Source organism: Parambassis ranga, chromosome 19 (genome assembly GCF_900634625.1).
Source record: "Parambassis ranga chromosome 19, fParRan2.1, whole genome shotgun sequence".
Lineage (NCBI taxonomy): Eukaryota > Metazoa > Chordata > Actinopteri > Ambassidae > Parambassis > Parambassis ranga.
The window spans coordinates 17,555,932-17,580,007 of NC_041039.1; the positions used below are offsets into that span (position 1 = coordinate 17,555,932).

The 24,076-nt window shown below is 42.6% G+C and overlaps 4 protein-coding genes across 6 annotated transcripts; 1 reads left to right on the plus strand and 3 right to left on the minus strand.

Moving 5' to 3' along the window:
* Positions 1 to 1,092: 1,092 nt before the first annotated feature.
* On the minus strand, positions 1,093 to 10,925 carry parvb (parvin, beta). Of its 3 annotated transcripts, none has more exons than XM_028432037.1 (13): positions 10,647 to 10,925; positions 5,618 to 5,707; positions 5,238 to 5,308; positions 5,004 to 5,106; positions 4,170 to 4,310; positions 3,750 to 3,865; positions 3,489 to 3,547; positions 3,361 to 3,380; positions 3,155 to 3,216; positions 2,992 to 3,060; positions 2,801 to 2,902; positions 2,653 to 2,725; positions 1,093 to 1,759 (listed from the first exon to the last, which is right to left on the minus strand). In XM_028432037.1, exons 1-13 carry the CDS (start codon positions 10,759 to 10,761, stop codon positions 1,683 to 1,685), a joined length of 1,098 nt encoding a protein of 365 aa, XP_028287838.1. In that variant the 5' UTR covers positions 10,762 to 10,925; the 3' UTR covers positions 1,093 to 1,682. The 3 variants fall into 3 exon arrangements, with proteins under 3 accessions (XP_028287838.1, XP_028287839.1, XP_028287837.1); XM_028432038.1 differs by lacking the exon at positions 10,647 to 10,925 and adding an exon at positions 9,109 to 9,214; XM_028432036.1 differs by lacking the exon at positions 10,647 to 10,925 and adding an exon at positions 7,214 to 7,412.
* Positions 10,926 to 11,210: 285 nt separating this feature from the next.
* hdac10 (histone deacetylase 10) lies at positions 11,211 to 17,358 on the minus strand. Its single transcript, XM_028431228.1, has 20 exons — positions 17,204 to 17,358; positions 16,039 to 16,173; positions 15,860 to 15,956; positions 15,643 to 15,740; positions 15,435 to 15,539; positions 15,293 to 15,361; positions 15,061 to 15,187; positions 14,839 to 14,904; positions 14,689 to 14,748; positions 14,053 to 14,142; positions 13,783 to 13,889; positions 13,640 to 13,707; positions 13,191 to 13,425; positions 13,021 to 13,111; positions 12,849 to 12,934; positions 12,438 to 12,494; positions 12,278 to 12,359; positions 11,961 to 12,149; positions 11,661 to 11,820; positions 11,211 to 11,555 (listed from the first exon to the last, which is right to left on the minus strand). Exons 1-20 carry the CDS (start codon positions 17,260 to 17,262, stop codon positions 11,524 to 11,526), a joined length of 2,013 nt encoding a protein of 670 aa, XP_028287029.1. The 5' UTR covers positions 17,263 to 17,358; the 3' UTR covers positions 11,211 to 11,523.
* A 774-nt stretch (positions 17,359 to 18,132) lies between these two features.
* aplnr2 (apelin receptor 2) lies at positions 18,133 to 19,575 on the minus strand. The gene has a single exon (XM_028430499.1). It carries the CDS (start codon positions 19,573 to 19,575, stop codon positions 18,133 to 18,135), a length of 1,443 nt encoding a protein of 480 aa, XP_028286300.1.
* Positions 19,576 to 22,979: 3,404 nt separating this feature from the next.
* On the plus strand, positions 22,980 to 23,985 carry LOC114452447 (endonuclease domain-containing 1 protein-like). Its single transcript, XM_028431768.1, has 2 exons — positions 22,980 to 23,298; positions 23,368 to 23,985. The coding sequence occupies exons 1-2, from the start codon at positions 23,005 to 23,007 to the stop codon at positions 23,962 to 23,964; spliced, it is 891 nt and encodes a 296-aa protein (XP_028287569.1). The 5' UTR covers positions 22,980 to 23,004; the 3' UTR covers positions 23,965 to 23,985.
* The last annotated feature ends 91 nt before the right edge of the window (positions 23,986 to 24,076 follow it).

Below are 24,076 nucleotides of genomic sequence, written 5' to 3' on the forward strand. Positions count from 1 at the left end.
AGGAGGGCCAAGAGAAACGTGACACTCCGTGGCCTGAGCTACTCAAGCTCGACTCGCATCAATTTGCCGTCATCCGTTCTCCAGCTTTTTACATCAAAACACAAGAAAACAAGAAAGAGAAACAGACAACAAAACAACACTCCGCTGTGTGTGCACCGGCCTTACTCAAGAATAGAAAAGGACCACCCATCAGCCAGACGAAGGGGCAATTTAGGGGATGTGGAAGGTTACCATAGCAACAAAGGAAAGAGACAAGAAAATAAAGGCCTAAAATAAACCCATAATTCCTTTAGCTAAACCCAAATGGCAGGAATTGGCTGTTCCAAAGCCAATCTCGCCTGAAAAGCCAAAACAAACCTAACCCATCACACAAGCAAAGGATGAAATCAAATTCTCATTCCAGCCATTTATTTCTTGATAGGCAAGATTAAAAAAAAAAAAAGGCACAAACGTGAGGCATCCAGTGCTAACACAGTCTAGATTGACTCATCCATTCTCTCAATAATTCAGCCTGGCTCTAAAATGCATGAGCAGTCGTCCACTGTACATCTTAGCATGTCTCCAGGTGGCACCGCAGGCCGGGCTCTGCTCCAGGAGAGCAGCGAGAGGTCCGGGCCTCCTCAGAGACTGGTCTAAAAGGCCGGTCAATATGAAGACACTCACTGACTGGGGCTCCCCAGGGGGACAGCGAGAACACACTGCACTTAAAGCCAGAAGGCGCCGCATCTCACCTTTTACATATGGCTTGATATATGTGTGCTTAGCTGAGAGAAAATAAGAATCATTCGCAGATCTTTCAGCTAAGGCCTGAGCGTAGTACAGCTCTGAATAGAATAGTCAAGGGATTTACTATACAAAGCATTCTCATGCTTCTTAGTTTGACATGTTGGGAAATAAATTAACTTGCTTTGTTGAATATACTTCAGTCATTGTGCAGGTAGAAATGTGAACACAAAAGGCCGTTCATCCATCTGACACTAGAGATTCTTGGGTGTAGATTTCCATGTAAAACTGAGATTCATGATATTGCTGCAGCTTTTAAAGCAACATCTATAAACTATTTGTTCTATACAACACATTCAAATTAATATATTCAGCAAATCTTTATATATTACTTTTGTGGCGAAGGATCGAGGATCGTGTAGTTATTGAACTCTGTAACTTTAAACCACTACTTGTGTGCAGGTTCGACAGACAAAATAAATTGTGTTTATATATCGGGAGACAAAGACTATCCCCTTAAATTACAAAAAATAATATTTCCCAAAATATCTAACTATTCCTTTAATATAAATACAAAGCATAAAGATATTATATAATATAATATATAACAGCATTTTTTCGGATATTCTGGAGGGTAATTGGTTCAAATGTTTTGCAGCTTCAACTTTCCTCCTGTGACGTCTAGCATATTCGAACGCAGGACTAAAGGTTGCAGGGCTTCCTGTGCTGCAGTTACCATTTGAAGAAGGGATAAATAAATACAGACGTTCAGGGAAGATTAAATACCAACATTCAGAGCCTTTTCTGGCTACATCCCCCCACTGAGTTGTTTAAAGTCTGCATAATGACGACTTCTATTCCCAGTTGGTTTCCTCCAGTGTCCAGACTGCAATGCATAATATCAGCACAGGCACAGAGCAGTGACCAGAGAAATATCATGGGGAGGAAACTTTCACAGTTCACTCAGTGTTTTTGTAGTTGGTGAAGAGGTTGTAGAGGACTCTGAGGGTGGACTTGAGGTTCAGGTTGACCACATCTGGAAGAAGAAAAAACCAGAGAACCAGCATTAGAAGTTGCTGCTCTCTGAGGAGGGAAATACATCACACAGTACAAAAAATGTATTCTTAGAAAATTGTAGCACAAAATAAATAGGCTGTGCTGCCATGCAATTATATTCACAATGCAAAGTAGCTTCCTGTATGACTGAGCTGCCTTCCTTCCAAAGGTTATTTGTAATTTTGGAAATTAAATGGAGCTTAAAATAGCTCCCAAGAATGTGCAAATGATTATCATATGATGTATTACTTCTTAGCAGGAGATTCAAAAGGCACAAATGTACTTTCTGTTCTCTTCGCCCTGTTCCACATACGGGCTGCTGTGATTATTGGAATTTATCATCACAACTAGGTCTGTTTAAGTGGGTCCAGCCAGACAAACAGCAGTGCGACAAAATGGATTCTTACATCTATCTATATCTCAGACTTTTCTGTCAAAATAGTACACACAGAGGAATAAGCACCATCGACACTGACTGGGTAATTACATAGAAAGGAATATATTCTCCTATTTAAGCACCTTGACACCTGAATTCCATGTTTGGGTTCTCTACTGTTACATAATGATCCCTCAATGTGGATAACTCGAAAATATCTGAGCATTTTTATTTAAAATTTCCTTTAAGACAGATTTTCATTCAATTGTGGAGATGAACCAGTTTAAGGTTTTAAGGAGTGAGCAGGGTGTAAAGAGAAAGGGTGAGAACAGGTAAGACAGAGGAAAATGTTAGGGCAAGGTTTCCCCCTACTGGATGACCTGAAATACTACAGGCTGCTGCAGGAGAGCAACAATACACCATGTTTTATGATGGTACAATCAGACAGCAGGAAACCTCTGAGAAATGCAGACATATATATATTTCAGATAAAATACCTTCTGGTCTGGCTTTGGGTTTCTTCAAACCTCCATCCTGCATCAGCTCAAAGGCAAATGCCACATTGTGGACCTGAGAGGAAGCAAAAGAAACTCTTATTATGATCATATGCTTTTTATAAAAAGCTCTTAAAATGTATGTTTCTACCTTCTGCTCAAAGCTCTCAGGGGTGAGGAAGAAGTTGTACAACGGCACAAAGTAGTCCTCCAGCAGCCCCATCAGTAAAATCAGGTATACACCATCAGCAAACTGGACACAGAGACACATTATAGAGACACAGTATAGGGCTGCACACATACATTTACAGATGGCAGACATCTCTGAAGTCTCTTAGTCACCTGAGATTCCAGCTCAGTCACCTCCAGGTTCAGCTTGTTCAAGTGTTTGTTCACAAAGGTGATGAGTGACTACAACAGACGCAGCACACGAGTCATTTCACAGTTCAATGGTAGAAAAGACTTTATGATTCAATACTTTCCAGAGAAAATGTTTTTCTTTTACCGTTTTGACCACATTGAGCTTGTCAGGTGCGTGATCCAACAAAGTGTCAAAGGCATCCCTCTCTGTTGTAACACACAAGGAAGACATTTGCTGAGCTACAAAGCCACAGGGAGGCTAAGCTAAGCTAAGCTAAGCTGGAGCACCGCACGGAGTGGTTTCCTATACAAACGATACTTTACTGTTGTTTCTGATGCAAAACAACTCACCAAATCTTCCCAGCATCATTCTAAAAGACAAAATAAGAGAAAATACAAAAACACTGTCATATTTTCACCCTGAGAGAGAGAGAGAGGGAGAGAGAGAGAGAGAGAGAGAGAGAGAGAGAGACTCTTACTCTGTGGTGCTGGTCAGCTCCTTGGTCACCACAGCCGTCTGCAGGATGCCCTCTCGTTTCTGCTCAAGTCACAAATCAAACCAAATAAATTTATTTATTATTTATCTCAAAAATATATAAGACTGAAACCATAACTATTTGTCACCTCATGACTTTATTGTCCTGGATTTATTTTTGTAAATCCCTTCTCTCTGTGGGTTCATCTCAGCCTGTGCTTCCTGAGCTGTACCTGTGCACATCCTCACATGTAAACCACCTTACCTTGACCACCACCACCTGAGCGGAGACGTGCTCGGGCAGTCTGATGGGAGCCTGGAAGTGCATCGCGAGCGCCACCAGCAGGTAAACAATGGCCACCAGGTTCTTTGAATGGATGGCTGTCGATCATAAGAGAAGACTGTCAGCGCTTCCACAGCTTGGTGTACTGATGTGAGAATTGCTTAAGAGGTAAGAGTTATTAATAAAGACAATCAAGTCAGCTCTGTCACTTCAGCCCAAAGCTACATTTTGTAGTGTCCATTTTCTTTAGATATTACAGCTTCAGAGCACATGTGAGGACATTGTAAATGCACTTGTAGAATCTAATGAAAAACTATGTTGAATTGCATCATGGGAAATGTAGGCCATAGTGTCACACATGAGCAAAGCATCAGTTTAAGGAAGCAAAGCACTGGAACTCACAGTCCACGCTCCACTCAATGGTCCAGCCGTGAGGCCGCAGCAGCTCATTGACGGACTCTAACACAGTCTGAAGCTTCTGCTTCTGGCCGATCTCTGACTGCGTGACCTCGGCCACGTTCAGCTTCCTGCCCGACAGCTTCTCTGTCACAGACAGAAGCCATATATGGTTATTTAAGGATTTAACAATCCAAAACCCAGGAGGTGGAGGTGTGTAGAAAAATAAAAAGTCATTTACATGAAAGATAAAAGCTGAAAATAAGAAGGTCAAACCAACAAAAAAAACTGTTCTCCTGCCCGTGTTATTGTGGGTAAAACTCAGTGATTACAGACGACAACAGTGTACAAAGGAAGACTTTCCTGCTCCGAGCAGTAAGTGAGGAAGAGGATTTCACAGGCTTAGCTCAAGTGCGTGGGCACAGATATTATTAAAAAGAAGAAGAAGAAGCAACCAGAGGGAGCTCTGACGCAGGAAAGGACTGAGCTTATAAAACCTGTGAGTGTGAAGTGAAGCAAGAAATGTTTTCTGTTGTCTCGACACTTTGGCAACATATGGAATTAGATGTGTTTGTTGCATAATAACTGTAAAACAACACACGCATGTACAAAGAAACCTGCTCGGTGTGAGTGTGTCACAGTGTTATCATGGTGTTTGTAGTGTAAGTGTAGTAACAAATAACAGTCACAAGGGGGAAGCCCCACTCAGACTAAAAGCACGCGCCCTGTCATCAGCGTTCAACATTTTCTAACTGATGTGAGTTTTGTCAGGCGACAGTCTGTGAATTAAACTTTGAATGTCTAATAATATAATTGCTGTGATAATTCACTGGTTCTCACCAAACAGCTTCTGCAGCACCTGTCCATCATAACAGTCCTCCTCCAGGTCTTTGACTATGATCCTCTCCTCCTCCAGCTCACTGTTGATCCAGTCAATCAGCACCTGGTCACACACACACACACACACACACACACACACACACACACACACACACACACACACACATAGAATGACCATTTTTTTGAGCAGTAGAGATATTGTGATGCTTGAGCACAAATGTGATCCCAGACTACCTTAAGAAGGTCTTTAAATTTCAGATTTTCTCGTGATGAGGGGTCCAGCATGATCCTCTCAGCATTTTCCTCTGTAGGACATCAAACTTCTTTTATTTAGCAGGAATGGCTCCTTCACACCCATGACAGTGTGATTCACGTTGTTAGTGAAGAAGAGGGTGTCTCCTCTCTACACACTTTCATTTCCTGCTTCTCCACTGTCAAAGTCCCCATTAGTCAACACATGTCAACAGGTCTACACAAAACTCAGTGACCTCAGTGACCTCCTAAAGTAAAACTCCAGCCAGAAAATGAATTGAGGAGATATTTTTGTCACATTTGGGCTACAAGGTTTTATAGTTTAAGTTGTTGTGGACCTGGTTTTTATGCACAGTACATACCCAGCAGCGTGTCCTCTGGGTGGATGTCTGTCGCTGAGGGAAGCAGCGGAGCGTTGATGGCATTTTTTCCCTCCTCGTGGAGATCACTCACTGGAGAAACAAGAAAAAACACAAAATGCTATTTTTTAGGAAAGAGGCCAAAAAATAAAATATAAAATTTAAATTGCTGAAGGCTGAACAAAGACAGAAGAAAGTGCTGCCAGTGTCACTGGTAGGAGGATTAGTGCACACAAAGACCCCTGAGTGACATGTCAGTCATTGCTCATATCATAAGAAAGGTGACATTTATGAAGGTTATACAGGCTTCACTCTTTAATTTACAGTCAAATATTCAGAAACATGCTGTAATGTGACACAATATTATTTTTAGTAAACACTAAAATGTGTTATTCTGTACTATGAGATGGACGACTACAGCCTTTGATATATAATATTCATTATTCTAATGTCATGGTGGGCACTAGGACAGTTTTTTAAATGCTCAGAGACAAAGAAGTGTAGTTTAAAGCAATTTATCGACTTGTTCTCCACCATTTTGACAGTAATCCTGGAAGCAGCAGCATTTTGTTTGCCATTGTTATCATGTTCGTTTTTGAGCGGCTGCCAGAGGCGTCACACGTCTGTCACTTCCTCACTGAGCTCACACAACACAGAACACCAGCAGTTCCCATCGATGATCTACTATGTAGAAAGAAACTGGACATTTCCAGCATTTATCACCTTTTCCCCCCAGTATGAACAAAACCCTTAAAATACCTTAAATACATAATATTAGTTTAATGCTGGTTAATAAGTGACCACATACTTATATATATATATATATATAATATATACAAAAACATGCACTTTGAGTACAGTACAAAAATCCATTTCTGCTGAGATGCTTTCACCTCGAGCTGAAGAGACACTCTCGGGATTTATTTTAGCCCCAGTGGCCACACTGCTTACATCTGTCTGCAACAGGCCGGCCCACGATCAATGCTCTTAATCTGTCAATTCATCGACTTAATTACTATTTTTATAGCCGAGAAAACAAGGTGAAGTTTGAAAATGAGTGTTTTTCACATTTTTCACACAATAAGCATGTAAATGTGATTATTTTCATTGAAAGAAGAAGAAGAAGAAGAAGAAGAAGAAGAAGAAGTGCATTTATCACACGGTCTAAACACAATTAAAGCTTCAAAGCACAGAGCGGGCGGGAGGGAAGCGTCCCCACAGATTTACTATCTGATCCAGCCTCCTCCTAAGAGCTGAAATCCGGCTGGGCTCCTGAATCTCACTACAGATCAGCAGTTTGCTGTGTAATTACAGAGCAGGCTCGCTGCATTTCATCATAATTGTGCTGCTTCCTCCCTCTGTGTCCATCTGACTGCATTACTGCTGCTCTGGGCCGGCAGCTTTGGTGCTGCGCACAGGAAAATCAGGGCATAAAAACAGGTTAGAATACAACATAAGATCTGCAGGAGGACAGGAAGAACATATAAATACGTCTCACTGATGTCTCATATGACAACAGACACAGCACACTTCTGGATCTGAACAGGTTCTGCTTCCACATTTCCACTTCCAAGTTCCTCAACATTAGAATCTAATTACCTTGTTTCTTTCTCTTGGTCCCACAGAGCAGCCCCGCCATGTCCCCCCACACCGCAACGAACCAACGGATCGTCCCTGACGCCGGTGAGTGAAAGTAGAAAACGCAGTATGAACGTTGAGAGTGTGTGTGTGTGTGTGTGTATGTGTGTGTGTGTGTGTGTGAATGGCAGTCAGTGTAGCTGAGCAGTGGCCGGGGCGTCATCACGTGTTTATTTCTGTCACAACCCTCCACCCCACCTCTGCGGTCCAGTTACCGGAGAGGCTGAGCAGAGAGAGAGAGTGTGTGTGTGTGTGTGTGAGTGTGTGTGTGTGTGTGAGAGTGTGTCTGTGTGTGTGTCTGTGTGTGTGTCTGTGTGTGTGTGTGTGTGTGTGTCGAACAGTGGGCACAGGCTTCACAGATAATGTGATTATCAATGAATCTAGTCACAGTGTTTAATACCAGCTTCAGACTTGCTGCAGTCTACCTCAGTGATGATCTGTATCCTTTATAGAATGTGAACGGAGTCTCTAATATGTTTTGTTGCTGCAGATAATCAATCGTGCAGTGACAGGGCTCCTGTTAACAAAATTACACTAATTGAATACAAACAAAGCCTGCAGGCCGGAACATTTATCTTAAACTTGGCTTAATTTATTTAATGGCTGCAAACCGTTATGTAAACAGACTCAGCTGTTAGTCATGATGATGACTGCATTTTGTTGTTTTAGTGTAATCTGCCTGCTTTATAAACCACCATGTTACGCAGAGTGAAGTCGACCTGTTTGGTTCCACTGCTCCTGAAGGGCTGGAGGTTTTTACTGTGGCCCAGGGGAGAGATATAAATAATGGAGACGACAGACGGGACCTTAAATATAGCTCTGGTTATTTACACCGGCACCAGTGAGTAACAGCAGCCAGGAGGTGACAGCGTCAACAGCGGTGGAGGAAGGACTGAAGCTTGGTACTTAAGTAAAAGTACAAATACCCAGCAAAATATATACTCAAGTAAAAGTAGAAGTGCTACATCAACAATCCTACTTAAGTACTTTAATGTACTTAAAGTATTAAAAGTAAAAGTACTCACGCACTGAATATATATGATTGATTTCCACTGCCAAGGATCTGAACAGGTTAAAATAATCAAAGAAATCATCTGAAATGAAAATGAAGCATGTGTAGTTAATGTCCATGTTCAGTCCAGACGCAGCTATGGACAGGTCTGTGTGTCATGAGGCAGGCTGTGGGCATCAAGTGAACAGAGAGGCTGCTGATAACAAACAGGCATTCAGCATGTTTACTGTGTCAGTGTTCCTGCTGTAGATTCATGTTATGATTCATGTTCATCAGACATTAATGGATGGACCTGTGTTAGCAGACAGCAGCTAACTAGTTAGCTCACTGAGCCAGAGCACCGGCATCATGACTGAGGCTCATTATAGAAACACAGCTGGCAGCGTGACACCAGCTCCATGCAGAGTCTGACCTCACATCAGTCCAGCACTGTGTTCATCACATGGAACAAGGAACTACAGACACTGGAGACATGTAGTGGAGGAGAAAGTACAGAGAACAGCTGCAGCATGGAGTCAGAGGAGAAAGGATGCACGATTAATTTTACTTAAGTAAAATATAAATACATAAAAATGTACTTAAGTACAGTAACGAAGTACAAATACTTAGTTACTTTCCGCCACTCAGTGTCAATGTTCCACACAGTGCCTTTTGCAGATATTAAGAATGTAAGTTCACTCCTAAAATATTTACTTTAAATTACATGTTATGCTTCACCTCCTTCCACTAAATACTGCTCCTATCCTGAACTTATAGTATCTAAGTGAAAATGCTTTCACAACCAGCAACAACTTTACCTTGATATATATGAATAATGTACTAAACACACACAAAGTGGACTTACTGTTAACAGCAGCCATCCTGCAGCGACCTGGATTTTCTTTGAAACTTTGTGTTTTCAGTGTCACCATGTGACAGTGGTCAGGATGTGACACATATATATTATTACAGCACTGCTGACAACCGATAAGAGGGCGGACAGTGGAATGCAGACTTCCTTTCAGTTTATCATGACCGTACACATATCTTCCATTTTAATGCAACAGCAGGAGGAAGAGGACGGTTACTGTACGCCCCCCCCCCCCCCTCCCCCCTCTTATTACTGCTGGTTATTCAGCAAAAGCAAGTTTCCTCTAAGAAGATAAAGCACCACACCCACAAGCAACAGAAACCACAACAACTCCCTGTCTGTCAGCAGCTTCACTTACACTGATTCCACCATCACTACTACAAATGTTTCCCTTTAATCTGAACTATAATCCCTCTTTGACCACACAGGGGCACTGCAAGCTCAGCCTCAGTCTGTGGGGTGCCCATCTCTCCACACACACAACTGCAGTGTGTGTTCCAGCTCACATTCCAGAGGTCTATGATTCATAAATGGCTACACCACAACAATATAATAATAATAATAATAATAATAATAATAATAATAATAATAATAATAATAATAATAATAATAATAATAAAACAAAACAATAAGAAGAACTTTGATTCTATAAAACAGGCTCTAAACACAGTTCAAGCAAGAAAACAATAATTCTAAATCCCTCTCACATACCAGGACCAGGACACCATGTTTTACATGTCATCTAATTAACCCCTTAATATTTCCACTTAGAGTGGTTTTGAGGTTAGGAGAGAATCCCCTTATCCCGCTCTCCTGGCTGAAGTTCGGTGATTATAAGGATGCAAATAACTACTGATAAATTCATTCTATAAAATAAAGGAATAAAATGTGTAAATGTGCCAGTGACCAGTTTTTAAAGTAAACACTATGAAGATCTGAGAAGTTTCTACAGAAGAATAAAACCTTTTGTTTTAGGACCCTAACACCTGTTAAACTGAATATAGTTCTTTATTTATGTTTATTTATGATAAAGCCTTGTGCTGGGGGCACCCTTCTGCTTGTCCCTCCTTTAATGGAGATTACAAACACATGGCTGAGAGCACACACACACAGGGGTGTTAAACCTTGCAGCTGTCCCTATGACCAGACAGTAAGAGGCAGAAAATAGTTCACAGTTGTGATCAGATCTTAAGGTTTCAGAAATAAAGGGTCTTCTGTATGGAGTTGCATTCCTGCCACAGGTCACTGAGTGTGTGTGAGATCTATTTATGTGCACTTATCTCATGTTCAGTGCCTTTGTCTCACCCTTCAGGGGGTGTTCATTATAAAGGCCCTGGCCACATTACATTGTTTTAATAAGTCATAATAAAGTGGCTCCATCCGCTCTGTAGAGGCTGGATCAGCTGACAGTGATGCCCCAGAGCAGAACGTTTCAACATCATGTGATTGCAGCACCATGGACAGAAACATCAGGAGTGACCACAAAAAGCCTTCATCACGTAAAAGAAGAAGAAGAAGAAGAGGAGACTCACCTTCTTTTGACCTTTTCCTCCGCACCAGGGTTCCTCCTAATTTTCCAAGAAAGGACTCGTCCTTCTTCATCTTAGCGGAATGCAGGGTCGCAGATGTGGCCGCAGTCCCGGACATGTTCCACTCAGCCTCTCTCTCTCTCTCTCTGACTGTCTGCGTGTCCTTCTCTCTCCCCCGTATGTGAATTACTCACTCCTCCCTGTGATGCATTCACGCACCGGAGGGGAAACCACGGTGAAGACACAAAGCCACAGACGGAAAGACAACAGGCTTTAAGAAGCAGCGGCGGCTGGGCATCAACCACCAATGACTCACATGTAAGTAACGGCTTCATCTGCGTTATTGGTCCAACCACAGCGACACCCACAGGCACACAGGGGAACAACAAGCTGTTCATGCCATATAAATAACAAACACTCATTTTTAATGATAAGCATTAAAACATTCTAAATCTTGGTTCATTGGACACATGTGTCGAAAATTTATTAACACAATGGTGAGTTACAAACCACATAATTATCACATTTATCCATTTTATATTTATTTAGAATAAAAAGCTACTTCTGTCATTGTGAGCTTTGACTCTAAAATTCTCATCAGTTCATCCTTCAGTCCAAATAATTGTTGATTTGAAGAGAATTCAGCCTGATATTCCTGATTTGGAGACATACAGGTGGCCAGCTACAAATCATAATGCTTCCAGGAGCAACTGCTGCATTTGAGTGGGGTACATAGGAATGTTATTTAATATAGACTGTGCTGAAAGGTTCAGTTTACCTTATGATACATTTTGTAAAATGCTTCAAGCTAAGCTGGAATCATAAAAAAAATCATAAATCATCATAAAAAGAAGTGTGACTGACACCCTTAAGGACAGCTTCACAGTTCATCACCCCCTCCGATGTCTCGTGCTGTTTTCAAGACACAAAAAAACTCAGTTAATATCAGTGCATGTACCTTTAAGCTCTTTCAGTGTCTGATCTGTTTATAGTAAATAATGCTATGTGGCTCTTCACCTGTGATCTGCAGGAATTTCCAGTTTGCCTGCAATCTTTTTCTCAGTCTCTCCAAGGCTGCCACGCCCTCCGGCAGCGGGGCTTGAAGCTGTGCCAAGGAAGGAGCTGGGTTGCCCAGGAGGGAAGAGGCTGTGGGGCCGACACAGGACTTCTCAGCCTCCTAAAATTTAGAAAAAAATTGCTGACCCCTGAAGTAGTGAACTATTCTTAAATCACATCTAAAAACAGCTGGTTCAAACTGGGATAGATAACATCTGGTGCTCTTCTTCCTTTTTCTGAAACATGTCCCAGCCTTCTTACCTGAATTAGTACCAGTGTGTGTCCTTGTGCGAAGCCTTGCAGCAGGCCTGTGAGTTGTTGCCACATGCTGTCACTCACTCCATTACCTGGCATCCGAACCAACACAACAAAGGTGGGGTCGTACTCGTAAGCCAGAGGTAAGAGGAGGCCAAACACGGCCTGGAGGAAGCCTGACGTGTCGCTACAGCCCTGTCAGAAAACACATAAATATATGTTGGAGTTATAATACAGGAAACACAAATGTTTCTTTACCAGCATTAACCAGAATATTACAAATATTTTGGTCAAATCCTCTCGCACCGTAACACACACTGTACCTTCTTTAGACACACATGAATGTAATGTTTGCTTCTATCGTCCTCCGTCTCTTCACTGCTGATTTGCACCAGAAGTGTTTTCCTAAAAACAGAAAGATTTTATTAGCATGCTGTTCTTATCGTTATGGATGAATACACAAAGAACATAAAGGATAATCACCCATTTTTTGTGATGTGACTCGGGACCTTCCCATTGCCGACACATACAAACAAAACCCTACAAAAAAACTCATAATTAAAATTAAATATATACATGTATATGCACAGCCTCAGCAGTGTCAAAACAACCACCGGCTCAATGGCACACTGACCACAAAATACACAGGCTTTCTGACTTAATAAAATTAGTTGGATATTTGTGGAGGTTCACTTCCTTTTTTGCAGTGAACAAGATGAGCAGATACCACATGTGAGTTAAAATATAGAGCCCGCAAACTAACTGCTGCCAGACTATGGTACAAATTCACCATTGGTTAGAAGAGCTTCTCATAACCCCCCTGCAGGGTTACTTGTGTTAGCCAACATTCAAAACAATAGGTGTAGGATCTGATTAAAAATCACAGCACTGTACCGGTTATCGCGAGCTGTTGCAACATGCTGGACGACACACGTCTTCGCCATGGTAACATCGCGGACCAGCGCTAAGCCACTGCAGATCTGAGAGGCAGTCATTAAATATAGCATCAGTCTGCAGCTCACATGTGCAGGTCACAGAAACAAAGACTGTATTTACATTATCGTACCTCATTCCTCTGCATGTCCTCTGTAAGGCTAATAAGGCTGCAGAGTGTTGTAAGAGCATCAGGGTCTTCTGCATCTTTGAGGAAAGTTTCCCTTTAAAAAAACACTTTGGATAAGTGATGAAGGGAAAAAAATGCAAAAAAATATGAAGCTGCAAACCACTGCTCCATACCTGAGTTTGCTCACTGTTGTTGGATCGAGATCCTCTGAGGAGCTGAAGTGTTTACATCCATCCGGACAAACTACACCATCAGGCAGCACTGAAGCACATCTAACAGGAGGACTGACACGTTTCAGAGGCACGGGCCACGACACTTCCTCTGTACTGTTCTCCTCCTCCTTCTTCTTTGCTTCATCCTCTGCTAACCTAATGCGCTTGGTGCTGATATCAGATGTGGGCATATCAGCTGAGGAGGGTAAAAGTGAAAAACAGTAAACGAGAGGCAACCACAGCATACTGCTAGCCATCTGTCTGAGCTTGTTATTGCCAGAGGAAAGCCGTTCGTGCTTGCAGAGTACCACATTCAACAATCCAGATTTATTCGAACGGTTGCCAGACTGGCCAGGGGCTACTTTCTGTGGCTCTGAGGGCAACAAAGGACATGATGAATCCAACAATACCTGCATGTTTGAGGCAAGACCAGTACGGCCTGTGAGCTGATCGGACACACTGAAGGGATTCGAGTGCACTGAAAAAGAAAAAGAATGCAACTGCAGCTCAAAACACACTTTACACACAACTGCGTTTGACTTGTGACACACACCTTGTACAAGGACCGTCAAGGTTTCCCAGCTGAGGTACTGGATCACCAAGTAATGTCTGAACTGTCTGACATACAGACTGGGCAAGGGAGGTCAAGTTGTATCCTCCCTGGAAAACATTAACCATGACTTTTTCACAACAACGTGCTGCACCAACACTTCACAGGCTGCTACTGCTACAAAGCGTGAACTGTGGATATGTAAGCAGTGGGATTATCCTGATTATACAGCTATGATCCAGTGGGGATAAAACAACACAACATAAGCCTGACCTCAAGCACAGCACATAGTTTTCCTCCAGCAAGGTTCATTAGGAGATGAGTCAGGTGTGCAAAGATGTCTGGGGAGGCACACATGAGACCCTGCAAATAAGAACAAAGTCAATTTATCTGACAATGTCCAAATGTCATAATGGTACAGGCTACGACACTAACAGCACAACTTGGAATCAAGTACAGCTATTGGAAGTTAAAGGTAGGGTAGGAGATTTTAAAGCTCAGTGAGAGACAGACAGATTTCAAAGTAAACACACGCCCCTTTCTCTCGGAGCTCACCCTGAAGCCACGCCTCCAATCACATGGACACCATCACCTGAAGACGAGCTGCGGTCTGTGACTTCGGCCATCATGCACGTACCTCTCTGGTGCACAGAGCAGGAAGAGAGTGACAACCAGCCAATACTCCTACAGGGTCCACCCGAAGGATTGGCTGATGTTTTTATGTTTTATAGCTTCAGATGATTCATATTCTTGGTTTTAAATCGGTTGCTATCGGATTGTAAAGAGAAGTTACACTAATTTAACAAAAAGAGCATCAGAATGAAATCTCCTACCCGACCTTTAAGAGTGCAAATGCCTATAATTCTACTGAAAACTGCAGCAATGGTTATGCTAAGTTCTATTCATTACCTCTGGGTCACCGATGGCTGAATCAAAGCCTGCACACACCAACACCAAGTCAGGGCAAAACTAGAGCAAGGAAACACACACCTACATTAATAATGTGTCACACAACAGCAAGTCAAAAGTGTTTGTTTTTTTCCTCCAAAAATGGTCTACCTCATATGCAACAGGCAAAAGGACATGGCAGAAGACTGACAGATAGTCACTGTTCTTCATTCCCACCTGAAATAACCATGATAAGACCTCTTACATAAAAAATAAACAATTATAAAAATACATTTCATATTACTCTTATTGCACACATGCAGGCATTCACCTGATTAAAAAATATATCATTAATTATGAGTACAACTGTGGAGTATTTCTGTGGTTATGTACCTTATTCCAGGGTACGTTTATGTTGAAGCCGGCCCCCTTCTCTTTACCAACACTGTCGTAGTCTGATTCTCTCAGATGAGGCCAGAATTTCTGATGCTCGTAGCGGTGCCAGGAAAAGTAAAGCACACTGCAGAAAAAAAAAAAAACAATGAAGCATGCAAGCGGTAAATTATGATGCCAGCAGATAACATCTACTTCCACAACCATAATCAATGCTTAAGCAAAGATTCACCTAGGATCATCTTCAAAACAATACTGCACCCCCTGACCATGATGCACGTCCCAGTCCACTATCAGCACCCTGAAAAAAAGACATACGATTTATTTTTAGGAAATCCATAAGAACAAACCGTAAGAATAAAAGGTCATGTTACCTCTTCACTCCATATGTTTTCTTGGCATATTGAGCTGCTATGGCCACGTTGTTGAACACACAGAATCCATTGGCAGCGCTGCGCATGCTGTGGTGTCCTGGCGGTCTATTAATAATAATATTAATAGTAATAACGGAGATGCAGCAATCATGGGTTTATTCAGAGACCGTCTCGCATCAAGGCACACATCAGCGTTGCTTTGTCTCACCTGACTAAGGCCATGCCATTCCTCACCTGCCCCGTCATAACACTGTCCACCAGCTGCAGCGCCGCCCCTGCAGCCAGTTTAGCACAGTGATAGATGTTCTAGGAGAGTCAATGAGAGAGAAAGAGGTGTGAAAATGAGTCATCCCTGAGCAGATATGAGATGCAGATAACAGACAACAGCTAAGATAAACAGGGGAAAAAATAAACACAAGACTAACTGGGTGGAAGTAGACGTCACCGTACTGGAGGGTGAACTCCTTCAAGTCCTCCAGAGTCATGTAAGGAGTCTTTTTCACTGCCTCCAGGTATTCCTCACTGTTGGTAGGGCAGCAACGGACAATATTTGTAAAAATGTAATCTGAGATAATCTCACTGTAAAAAGACTTCAATGCCTGACCTGTGGACCAGCAGGATATCTGCATCTGTGGCTTCACGGACCGGAATGGAGATACATCGATCAGCCAGGCCATTTCTTACCAAAGCTTCATGACTCACACTCAGACGCTCGGGTACCTCGATCTTACACGTTGGACTGAAGGATGAAATTTATCAGTTTGAATAAAAAATGTTAAGTAGATCTGATTTCATTTAGTAATGAAATAATATATAAGAATGTGTAGAGCATAAGTAACAGAGTCAAGATGCTACATCCAGTTTATTAAGAGTAAGTATAAAACACTAATATAATATAACATATAGACATGAAACCAATGAGAAATGCATAAATACACAAAGCAATGCCACACTGATTATTTAAACAACAGTTTCCCATGAGAAAAATATAAGCTAATCCTTTATTAGTCCCCCACAGGGGAAATCACAAAGGTACACATAAATAAACCAAAACGTTCACACCTCATTATCTTTAGAAAACAAATTATTATTATAAATGCTAAAAAAGTTTTGCCGGAAGCTGTTTATCTGGAGGAAACCGGCTACACACGCCAAACCAAGAACTCCCCGGAAGCATGTGAATTTGATAGTTAGAGAGAGAGAGATGAATAACAGCGCCACCCATAGACGAAGACATATACTTTGGTGTTAATTTAATAACTTAACGGTACATTTGTAAAGAAAATATTGTACTAAACTGCGGTGCTAAGTTACAGCTATTAGCACTGAGCTACCACTTCAGGTGCACCTCTCTAACTGTCCGTGCTAGCAACAACAGACGGTAGCTTCAGTTCCTACCACAAACACAACTCATACCAGTCAGAGAATGGGTTAAATAATTTGAGGACACACTCACTAATCTAAAGAACAAACAAAAGTCATCCGTGCGATACAATTACTGACGAATAACTTTTTATACCCGTTTAGCTGCACAAGATATACACAAAGTACGGTACACGTTAGCTAATTGTTAGCGCCAATTGACAGCTGGATGAAAACATATTACCAATGCTAATGCATTTGCAGTGAGGAGTGAAAATGTGTAAAATATGTAGCTGCACTCCGCCGTGTGGTCCTCACAGTGTCTGCTAAAGTAGCATACGCGACGTTAATTCAGCCTGGTTCTGCAAAGTTAGCTGTACGCAGCTAAAAGTGTGTTTAACACTCACTCGACCCAGAGCAGTTTGTAGTTCGTCATCTCTTCGTCATAAATCAGCGCTGTTCCCATTTTGTCGATTTAACTGTGTGCACGTTTCTGAATATCGATAACAATAAAAACACGATTTGACAGAGACCGCTCAGTGCACGCAGGAGTTGTAGTTATGTTGCGTTCACAGCAACTCGGACATCGAATACTTTGGACTTCACTCTGAAGAAAAGCGAACTGGAAGCCTCTCGGAGTTTCTACCTTTCTAAATTAGCCAATAGTTCTTTATTTATTGATAATATGTGTATTTCTAATGTGTTTATGATATAGCCTATGATTAATATGTGATATTTATATCTAAATATTCCGACCCTCGCTTTGGTCGCGAATGCAGCATATTATATTACATATAGCCTATAGAGTTCAACTCAAATGAAGCATGACTGCCACCTGCTGGACAGGATGCAGCATAGGTATCAATACAATTAAAGCTTCTACAACATGTGTTTTTGTAACATTGCAGGACAGATGTCAAATAAACTGGCTACTGAGTGTATTTGTTTAGGCAACTTGATATAGGCTACATTAAAAAAGTGAACTGTAAAAATACAAATATGATCTTTTAATTGAGCATCCATAAAAAACAGTGCAAAAATAAATCAACAACAACATAGAGTATATTAAGAGTACAAAATATAGAAAGAGCTCACATTACATGAGAAAGTATTTCAATGTGAATTTGTTTTTGGAAGGAGTGGAAGCTTTCCTGTGGGAAATGTGACAGTTGAAACCTGGGTACATACTGTACATCCATGCCCATTTACAGGATGTTTATTTTGAAAATATGATTTCTTCCACAGTCTGAATTTAGGTCACTTTATAATTCAGTATCAAAAACCACAAAAATAACATATCCTCATTCATCATGGGTCCAAATTAGTTTTGGATCTCTTATTCTTCGGGCACGTCCTCTGCCCTCTGCTCTTCACCATCCTCTGTCCTTTCAGCTGTTTCCTCCTGTGTCCTTGTGGGAAAAGCTGAGCTCCTCTCCTCTTTTTCTTCCTGTCCTTCATCCTTGTCTTCCTGCCACCCATCTGCTCTTCCCCTGCTCCTTCTCTTGCAGACCATGAGCAGGGCTCCTCTGCATCTCTTTCTAAATGATGGGTCACAGGCAGCGTAGAGGAGAGGGTTCAGGCAGGAGTTGAGGTAAGCTAAACAGGTGACATATGGATGAGCAGCCAGTAAAATCTGATCTAGAAAGCAGGAGTATGGGATGAATCCAAATTCCAGCATCATAGACAGGGTTTTATTAACATGCAGAGGCAGCCAGCACAGGAAGAAGGCCATCACTAAAGAGACAATGACCCTGAGGAGCCTGCGCTGGCGCCTGCGGTCAGGACGAGGCCCTCGTCCAAAATGTCTGTTGAGGAGCTGGGCCAGCGAGCAGTAGCAGACCAGCAAGATAACAAGAGGAAGCAGGAAGCCTATTAGAGTTGATTTTAGACTCAAGATGGCAGCCCACCACATCTCTGCCCTCTCTTTTTCTGTCTCCTCCAGCGCTGCTCTAATCAGCATGGAGTAATCCATCTGGCAGGAAAGGAAGACTGATTTGGTATCAGTGGGCTCCAGCTGCGAATCATCCTCATATTCAGAGTTGAGGTCCAGTTCCTTGACAGAGCGCAGCAGCAAACCAGGAAGTGCCAGGACCCCCGCCAGCACCCACATCCCTCCAAGCACCCACAAAGTCCTGCTGGGGCAGCTCTGCGGGGGATGGTGGCCGGAGTGTCGGCGTCCAGTCAGCACCCAGTACCGCTCCATGCTGAGCATGCTCAGGCTGAACACGCTGGCATACATGTTGAGAGCAGTGAGGAAGCTGCTGATCTGACAGAGAGGTTGCCCAAACGGCCAGTGGTAACCCATGGCTGTGTATACAGCCCACAATGGGAGAGTCACAAGGAAGCAGAGGTCAGCTAAGGCTAAACTGGCTATCAGAGAGTCTGTCAGGGAGCGAGAGGGCTGGGGGATGGAGGGAGACTGAGAGGAAGAGGATGAGGAATGGGAGGAAGGCCTGTAACTTTGTCTTGAGGAGTATCCACAGTTCGCTTTGTTTGCCTGAGGAACCGACCCGCGCTGAGCTTTGTTTGTGTCCTTTTGGGTCCTGAAAATGCAGCATAACTGTGCAGCTCCAGGCGGCACTATGTCCTTGGTTATTGTTCTCCTGCCGTCAGCCCGGTCCAGGTAGGCCCAAAGCACCAGGCCGTTGCCGAGGCAACCGACCAGAAAAGCCAGCAGGTAGACGGAAGGGATGATGGAGAAGGACGGAGACCAGTCGGTGTAGTCACAGAGAGGAGGAGGCGTAGAGGTGGGGGAGGTGAGGAAGTCTGTATCGGACATCTCTCCTTCTCCGGTTCTGAAGGACAAGCTGGAAGGATGAAAACAGTCCAGGAGGGAATCAGTCTGTTCACTTCCTCATTTGTTGAAACCACGATCTGAAATAGTGATGCAATAATATTTTTATCATTAATAAGCTCTTTTTGGTTTACATGCAAACAACAACAAAAGTCCATACACATTCTGTACAAGTCCGTCAGACTGCTCATGTAAATACAGCAAATGGAGGCCTTTGTGACATCATTTAAAAAGGCAGACCCCCTCCAAAACAAATCTATGTGGATAAACAGTACCACAAGCAACAGGGAAGATGTTCGTTTCAGGGTGAACTGTCCCTTTAAATCCCACAAGCCAGCCAGAATCAAGAATTTCTAAAGTTTCTGAATCAATAGTGCACAAACTGAGACAGTGCCTGAGTTTGATCCTTATATATGATATATTTTTATAGAGCTCCAGTATGGGTACTCTGAGTCTTACCTGATGGCTTCATGTGCAAATAATAATAGAGTTCTTACTGAGGACACTTCTTCAGCTCAGACGAAATCCACACAGGCTGAAGAATCGGATGGTGATCATGTGCTGTCCCCTCATTCCTCTGTCATGTGATGAGTGAAGAAGGTGACTCTGAATATATATCAGTGTCCCTGGGTACACACCCCGAGCCCTCCTTTCTCTTGTTCTGCAGACCACCCACCCCAGCAGAAAGTTACAAGACCTTCAACCCCCCCAATGCAAACACACATACCTCCCAAGAGACACAATAACCCCCCCCCCCACCACACACACAAACACACACCGACCTCGGGACATACAAACAGACCCGCAAACAGGGTCTTCTGTCCCCATGGCTGCTCATGTTCTCTATGCAAAGGCTCAGCTGCATCTAAATGCACCTACAGTACACAAACGCGTGCAAACACATGTGCGCTCTTTGTCCTCTCATATTCACACACACACAACCCACAAAGAAGACAAACAACAACAACAAACAGGACTCACATTCGTAGTCAGACCACAGAAAAGATTCATGAAAGAGCTTTTGTTGTGCAATGTGCATATATACCTGGTGTAAACTAAAGCAATATGTACGACACTTATCAGAAGACAGGTCCACCTACAGCTGCAACTTTTCAGCTTTAACCTGGCAGAAACAGAACATTGTTTGAGCAGTGGTAGAGCAGGGTTGTCCAATAACTGGAAGGTTGGTGGTTCGATCCCAACTCCTCCCTAAGTCATTGTTGTGCATCCTTGGGCAAGGCTCTTTACTAGTGCACTCACTGGTGTGGCGCTCCTTGCTGGTCATTGTAAGACACTGCTTGGCAGCAGCCTTAAACAATTTCCCTCTGGGATTATTAAAGTATCTAAAAAAAATAAAAATCACAGTGCTTATGTGTGCACTCAAACATTATTTCTAACGCCAGATTTACAAGTAGCACAATAATGAATAGCTCTGAATGTTTAAAATATGTAATAAATGAAGTCTGAGTGAAAATGATTGTGACAAAATGCAGATTTACACAAACAACTCTGAGGTACACTCTGATACTTCATTTTTATAGAATGTACACTACCGTTCAAAAGATTGGGGTCACTTGGAAATAAATGTTTATTATTTATTTATTTGTTTGTTTGTTTTTTTTCAATGAAGCTAACATTAAAGTAATCAGACGTACAGTCTACACATGTGGTCAATGACTATTCTAGTTAGAAAAGGCTGATTTTTAATGGAATATATACAAAGGTATACAGAGGCCCTTTCCCAGCAGCCATCACTCCTGTGTTCTGATGCTACATTGTGTTAGCTAATCATGTTAAAAAGGCTGATTGATGATTAAAAACTCCTGTGAAATTATGTGAGCACAGCAGAACTGTTACGCTGATCAGAGAAGCTGTAGAACTGACCTGGTGACCCCAAACTTTTGAACGGTAGTGTACATAATTAAATTAATTAACATATAAGTCGCCCTCTAATATAAAAAATAGTATGTTAGAAATCCAGAAATATAAAAGAATAGACTTCTTGGGATTTTTACATGGGGGAAGATTATTATGGCTTTAATTTATTATAATGAACTGACACAAATTTAACACTGTGGTCCCAGAGTTGACTGTATGTGGGGTGTCAGCTGTTACCTGTGTTTGCAGAGCCGGCTGTCTTCCAGTTTATAGTCTCATAACAGTTTTGTTTACAGCTGCAGTTTCTACTTTGGCTTCACTGTGGCAAATTACTGTGCGTGCAACCATTTGATTTGGCTGAGAAATTTTACAGAAAACCCTACGGGAGCATTCAATATTTTGTAGGTAGGTAGATATATAGAGTTATTACATGTTGCTATTAGCACATACAGTTCAATTTAAATGACAAATCCCCTGTGAAACGTCTACCTGCTCTGTCTTCACTGCAGATGACAGCAAAAGCAACATAGACGAATGGATTGATGGATGAAGGGGTAAACAGTCAGACAGTAAACAGGAAGTGTTTGTTTCCACAGAGGTCAGGCACCATCAACCTGTTGTTATGGGAACAGATGTTTCTAAAAAAACATTCCACAGTTCTTTGCTCTCACTGGAAAACACACACACACACACACAAACACACACACACAGACACACACACAAAGACAGCTCAAGTAAATACAGCCATTTCCTTATAAACAAATGAATGTGAAGCTGCTTCCACTGGTGGTGTCACCACAGATTAAATAAAGACATAAGCTCATTGATGCTTTGTGGTCATTGTGACACAATTTAAAGCAACAATTCACTAGAAAATTCAGACTTTGTGCACTAAAAGCATTAAACACAGAAAATGACCAGTGGTGGTGTCTCCTCCTCAAGAACTTGATCTCAGGCACTCGAGGTGTTTTTGACTTTTTAGGGAGAACTGTCCCTTTAATTCCTCCAGGCCAACCAGAATCAAGACTTCATACAGAGTTCCTCAATCAAAAGTCTACCTGGTTTATGAAGCTTAATGGTAAACCCTTCACATCCTGGTAGTTATCGCCCAATCCTCAATGAGCAGAAACAGAAAAGTTATTGATTTCTGCCTGTTCTCTCAAAGAGACAAACACATTATGTAGGTGAGTAACAGCTCCTTCTACTTTATATAACTTTTCCATGACCCCTCAGTAGTTGAAGGATTTGCATCCAGCTTTATGTTTACAGTATTGGGGTATTACAGTCACATGATTCCCAGCATGCTTCCACCTAACATAAGACTTTGAGCTTCACTGCGCCTGTGAATGCTTCTGGATCTGGTTAATGGATTTTCAAACATGGTAATAATGGTTTTGTCTACTCGAGAGGAGAGCAAGATAAGGATTTGCATAATACGCCTGAAAAAGTAATCAGCCAAAGAGCAGGCAAAGATCACACAGCAGGACAGCATTTCAGAGGGATTAACTGCAGCGTGCAGACGTGGTGCACTTCATCATGACCGTCTACAAAACAGATCGAGCGTTCATCTGTCTTCTTATGATGGTGATGGCAGGAGCAGAGGTGCAGGAAACCCTTTCGTCTGAATGTAAGCAGTTCCTGTACATGGGGACGGTGCCCAGAGGGATCGAGGGCCAGCCGTTTAAAAAGATCTGTCAGTACTATGAGGGCAAACCACGATTCATCACGCTCTACGACACCTTCACCCATGTCCCCATTTACTCTGCGTACACCTTCAAGCGCTCGGATGGCTACAAGAAGGCTGACGTGCCCTGGATGTATGAGCCACAGGTAGGGATGATGTTTTATCCCCTGAGGATGTGTTTAGAGGGTTTGCTTTAAATATGATACTGTTTCCAGCTGTCCATGGCGTCAGGCTCCAGAGAGATGCAGCAGCTCCCTCCAGAAAACGTCCACAAGAGTTTTGAGGATGCTCAGGCCGTGCTTGATGACTACTCCGACACAGTAATCTTCGAGCGTGGTCAGCTGAACCCAGATGAGCACCAGGCCAACCCTGCCGACAAAGCAGCCACATACACTCTGACAAATGTTGTTCCTCAGGTCAGAGAGTTCAACATCGGCCCGTGGAAAAACCACGAGCACACCATCCGCAGGCGGCTGAACAACTACTGCCGAGGCACTGCCTACGTAGTCACCGGGGTCACCACCTCTGGCCACATGGTCCGTCGTCACAACATCAACCGTCTGGGCATCCCTACCTACATGTGGTCGGCCTACTGTTGCAGTGATTTTGACCACAACGCCCCCTACGACGAGCGCTCAAAGTTCCCTGCGTCTGCAGCTTATGGACTCAACGACAAGGAGAATAATAAAGTACAAGAGATGACGGTGCAGCAGCTGGAGGACTTCCTGAAGAAAGTCACTTTTGTTGCCAGCTCTTTCCAGATCTTCTATGACAACTGTGCGCCTCCTAACAGTCCTAACAGCCTTAAGTAAAAGTAAATAAAGGTTATGTAGTGCTACTAAGTCATGTAACCCAAAGCCTTAATTCCCTCTATCTTATGCCAGCTGATCTCTATATAATACCTAGGATGCTTCTGCAGGGCTT

What these genes read in the sequence shown, in the direction of transcription:
- LOC114452447 (XM_028431768.1), top strand. Translation starts at nt 23,005, where the DNA reads ATGACCGTCTACAAAACAGATCGAGCGTTCATCTGTCTTCTTATGATG. An exon ending in CCTGGATGTATGAGCCACAG is followed by an intron (nt 23,299 to 23,367) that starts GTAGGGATGATG and finishes TACTGTTTCCAG; the next exon opens with CTGTCCATGGCGTCAGGCTC.
- parvb (XM_028432037.1), bottom strand. Translation starts at nt 10,761, where the DNA reads ATGTCCGGGACTGCGGCCACATCTGCGACCCTGCATTCCGCTAAGATG. An exon ending in CATTGAGTGGAGCGTGGACT is followed by an intron (nt 3,866 to 4,169) that starts GTGAGTTCCAGT and finishes TATGATCGACAG; the next exon opens with CCATCCATTCAAAGAACCTG. An exon ending in TGACTGAGCTGGAATCTCAG is followed by an intron (nt 2,903 to 2,991) that starts GTGACTAAGAGA and finishes CTCTGTGTCCAG; the next exon opens with TTTGCTGATGGTGTATACCT.
- hdac10 (XM_028431228.1), bottom strand. Translation starts at nt 17,262, where the DNA reads ATGGGAACAGCGCTGATTTATGACGAAGAGATGACGAACTACAAACTG. An exon ending in CAGCCATCGGTGACCCAGAG is followed by an intron (nt 14,143 to 14,688) that starts GTAATGAATAGA and finishes TCTTATTTGCAG; the next exon opens with GGTCTCATGTGTGCCTCCCC. An exon ending in ACAACAGTGAGCAAACTCAG is followed by an intron (nt 13,112 to 13,190) that starts GTATGGAGCAGT and finishes GTTTTTTTAAAG; the next exon opens with GGAAACTTTCCTCAAAGATG.
- aplnr2 (XM_028430499.1), bottom strand. Translation starts at nt 19,575, where the DNA reads ATGTCCGATACAGACTTCCTCACCTCCCCCACCTCTACGCCTCCTCCT.